General features: G+C 44.8%; 1 protein-coding gene across 2 annotated transcripts in view; it reads left to right on the top strand.

Moving 5' to 3' along the window:
• The window catches only part of FMN2 (formin 2), a 373618-nt gene that overhangs the window by 115990 nt on the left and 253558 nt on the right, over window positions 1-4070 (top strand). For both annotated transcript variants that reach the window (XM_059412485.1, XM_059412486.1), the window contains exon 5: window positions 2965-4070. This exon is cut by the window's right edge and continues 543 nt beyond it. In XM_059412485.1, coding sequence (XP_059268468.1) covers window positions 2965-4070 — 1106 coding nt within the window. The remainder of the gene's footprint in view (window positions 1-2964) is intronic.

Consider the following 4070-nt stretch of genomic DNA (forward strand, 5'->3'; position numbering starts at 1 on the left):
TGTCCCTGAGCGGAACAGACTTTTAAAAGTCCTGATTTTGTGCGCGGTTGCTCCGCCGCTTGCCGGGAGCCGGCCCCTCCCCCCGGGGTCTAGCTTCCTGTCGCTTTGGATTCACTTCTCCGCCGGTCCTACCTTTCAGAAAGTGGTTGTTTTTCTGTTTCCAGAATTGCTGTTCTTCTTCTCTTCGATCTGCGGATGGATTTTCAGGTGTTTGCAATCTTTAGATAAGCTAGCTAGCTGATCTCCGGCTGGCTGAAGCAGTCTCAGCCTGCTACTTCTCCGCCATCTTGACTCCTCCCCCTCTGACTGATTGTTTTTTAACTCACCTCTATGGTAAATGTTTCCCTGAAGTCTTCCAGCCCAGTGAATATCCTTATGATTGTTGTTTAAAGTCTCCATTAAGCATATTACTTCTATCTGTTTTAGTTAGATCTCTAGTCATGACCTTATCTTGTTGTTTCATTTGGGATGAATTCCTCCATTTTGGCATATTGTCTAAGTTTCTGTCTTCTTCTCCTCTGTGTTAGGAAAGCCTATTACGTTTCCTGTTCCTGAGAGTAATGGCCTTATGAAGGAGAGGTCATATAGTGCTTTCATTATATTTAGATCTATGATGAAAAAGAGCTGGCCTCAGTAATTTAAGAAATGAGTTTAGAAAATTGTTCCAGAATTTACCTCGTGTGTGCCTTTCATCACCTAATCTTTTTACTTTGAAGGTTACGCTGGAGAAATGAAAATAATCTATACATTTTACTAATCTAGGGTAAGGAAGAAGTACTGAATAATTATATGTTGTATTGGGATTAATTTGGGAGCAGTCTTTTGGCTTCTGGTTTGTTCTATAATTACTAGCATCTTAATTGGAGAGTGGAGTGAAGTACAGTAGTCAAAAAAGATACTGTTCATTATAGGTTTTTTTTTTTTTTTAACCATGGACTATTTAGAAAATATACTATGCTTTGTAATACTTTAGTCTTTTGTGTAGACATTGATGACAAGTATCAAAAAAGTATCTAAATACATATATGAATATCTATTTTACAAGTAAATATCAAGTGCCATTCAAATTTTTGACCAACTGTTTAAAGTGAATTACATTCCTTTATTAGTTGAAAAGCAAATTAGTTTCCTTTTCACTTTTCTTCCCATAGTAAGGGCCATGCAGCGTTATATGACAATAGGGAAATACAGTACTTCGTGTAAGGAGCATACCTCTGAATTTAAAAGTGTCTGTACTTCTCAAAAAGCATCATAACTGATGTAAAGCAAGTTAAATGTTATAGTAAGAGAGAGAGTTTCCAGGCAAAAAGTAACAGGGGTCAGTATTAAAACTACTAAGTTTATCGTTTCTTTACTTCCTGTGGGAAGGATGGGGGACTAGCTCTGAAGATTTTTAACAGATACACATGTAGCCCAAAAATGCTTCATTTATAGTAAGTATTGGAAATACACTTACAGAAAGAACATTTCTCTCTTGTTCATCTGCAGTTTATCCATTGCAGGTGGGTCACATAGGTATTTGTTTTGGATTTAATAAAGGGGAAATAAAAATTTTATTTTTTATTTTGTGGAGAGTTTTCTTGGATCCCCTAACCTTTGGTAAGGCAGATATAAGTTTAGTTTTACACTTAACATAATTTTGGTATTATCTCTTAAATTATTCTTCCATTATTTCTTATTATTTCTTATATTCTTCCAAGAGCAGATCTGGATTGGCAGCTTCAGGCTCCTGTGTGGGGAAGGTAATAGATGTGTGGACTATGGCTCTTTTTGGAGGCCCCTACTGGGTTAATCTATGGAAAGCCCTGGGACACTGTGGAGAAAGAGCTCTCAGTAGGAGAGCTCTCCCACATTGTCCCTGCCTTGTATTCCAGCCTTGAGTGAGCAAATCCGGGTCTGCACGACCCCAGGGAGAGTTAGTCCTCTCATCTCTTTTACCTTCTCCTATTCCTTTTTTCCTACTTTTTTTTTTCCATCCATGGCTTATTCTTCTCTTTGCATCTTGTTCATCTGTTATTCATATTTAATTTACCCATTGGGCTTCCCCCTTTTTGGACCCCAAAGCATTCTATTTTTTTTTCAATATTTTATTTATTTGACAGAGAGCTAGGGAGAGAGCACAAGTAAGCAGAGTAGCAGGGAGAGGGGGAGAGAGGGAAGCAGGCTCCCCGCTGAGTAGGGAGCCCGATGCAGGGCTCGATCCCAGGACCCTGAGATCATGACCCGAGCCGAAGGCAGCCGCTTAACCAACTGAGCCACCCAGGCGCCCCAGCATTCTGTTTTTCTTAAAGGATTTCTGGTTGATTCTATGCCTTGGGAAAGGAAGACACCATTTAGAGGTGACCCATACATTGGCACAGTTGTTATCAGATGTCTTTATAAATTGTGCAGAGTCACAGGTATCACTTTCTAGAGTGCCTTCGGTAAAAGATTAAAATGGTAGTAAACGTGATGTAAGTGAAATGATACACTTGCCTACGGATGTCGAAGCTATTTCCAATAATCTTATTGGAGATTTCTCTCAGTGACTACCTTTAAAAAGTAGGGAAAACTTTTTGAAAAACGAAGGATTTAAAATGTGTTTTGGGGGTATGTTAAGAGCAAGTGTTACTGGGCAGGTATGAGAGGCGGCTGTCTTGGAAATAAATTGGTTTGTCAGTCAGAATTTTTTTCTCCTGTTCTCAGTGGTCTACTAGTCTCCAGTGATACCATTTAAAGATGAGACAAACAAGGCTCTTTGGACTTTACGGTAATGCGTGTAAAGCATTTTGAAGTCCAAGGGTGGAGAAGAGGGGATACATAGAAATACTAATAGCATCTTTCTACAGAGGAATCTTTCTGGAAGTATTGCAACAAATGTATTTGGCAAATATATATACAACTGAATATATCTGGCAAGTTTTAACATCATTTTAATATTTTTTGATCCTTATTTTCTCTTAACTACACTTTGTTGCCCCTCAGGAAGTTCTTGACATGAAGTCTGAAGGACAAGCAACTGTCATTCAGCAGCTGGAACAGACCATCGAGGATCTGAGGACCAAGATAGCCGCACTGGAGAAGCAGTACCCTGCCCTGGATGTGGACGTGGCCAGCGGCCATCACGGGGCTCAGAATGGAGTGGCACCCTTAGAAGGTGTCTGTCTTGAAGCTCTCAGGTTAGGAGAAAAGGACGGACGTCATGAAAGGATTTTACAGGCAAAGTCCATCCAGACGTCCCCGACGGAAGAGGCTGGGAGACCACCACTGCCTTCTGTTTGCGCGCAACCGGGGTGTCCTCCCTGTGCCCCAGGGCCTGGCCATGGAGACTCAGCTCTGCCCTCCTCACCTTCTGGACCTCAGACAAAGTTCTGCTCCGAGATCTCTCTGATTGTGTCTCCAAGGCGAATATCAGTACAGCTTGACACGCATCAGCCCACCCTGCCTGCACCACCTCCGCCCCTTCCGTGGTCCGACAGTCAAGGACAGGCCGGGTCACAGCCTTCCCGCCCTTCTCTTCATACCGAGTCTGAAACCAGCCAGCAGCACTCTGTTTTCTCTTCCTTTGAAAACAGCCATAGCATCCAACCCTCACCACCTCTGCCTTGTATAGAGTCTTCCGGCTCCATGCCTGGAATGGGCATGATGCTCCCCCCACCTCCCCCTCTCCCTGGCACAACAGGGCCTGCTCCTCCCAGTACAGCCATCCCCCCGCCTCCTCCTCCGCCTGGTACAGAAATGCTACCACCACCTCCTCGCCCTTTGCCTGGTGTGGGAATACCTCCTCCCCCTCCCCTGCCAGGTGAAGGAATACCTCCTCCCCCTCCTTTGCCAGGTGAGGGAATACCTCCTCCCCCTCCTTTGCCAGGTGAGGGAATACCTCCTCCCCCTCCCCTTCCCGGAGTGGGGATACCCCCTCCCCCGCCTCTTCCCGGAGTGGGGATACCCCCTCCCCCGCCTCTTCCAGGAGTGGGGATACCCCCTCCCCCGCCTCTTCCCGGAGTGGGGATACCCCCTCCCCCGCCTCTTCCCGGAGTGGGGATACCCCCTCCCCCGCCTCTTCCCGGAGTGGGGATACCCCCTCCCCCGCC

The sequence above is a fragment of the Mustela nigripes genome, chromosome 10 (assembly GCF_022355385.1).
Source record: "Mustela nigripes isolate SB6536 chromosome 10, MUSNIG.SB6536, whole genome shotgun sequence".
In the NCBI taxonomy this organism is placed as follows: domain Eukaryota; kingdom Metazoa; phylum Chordata; class Mammalia; order Carnivora; family Mustelidae; genus Mustela; species Mustela nigripes.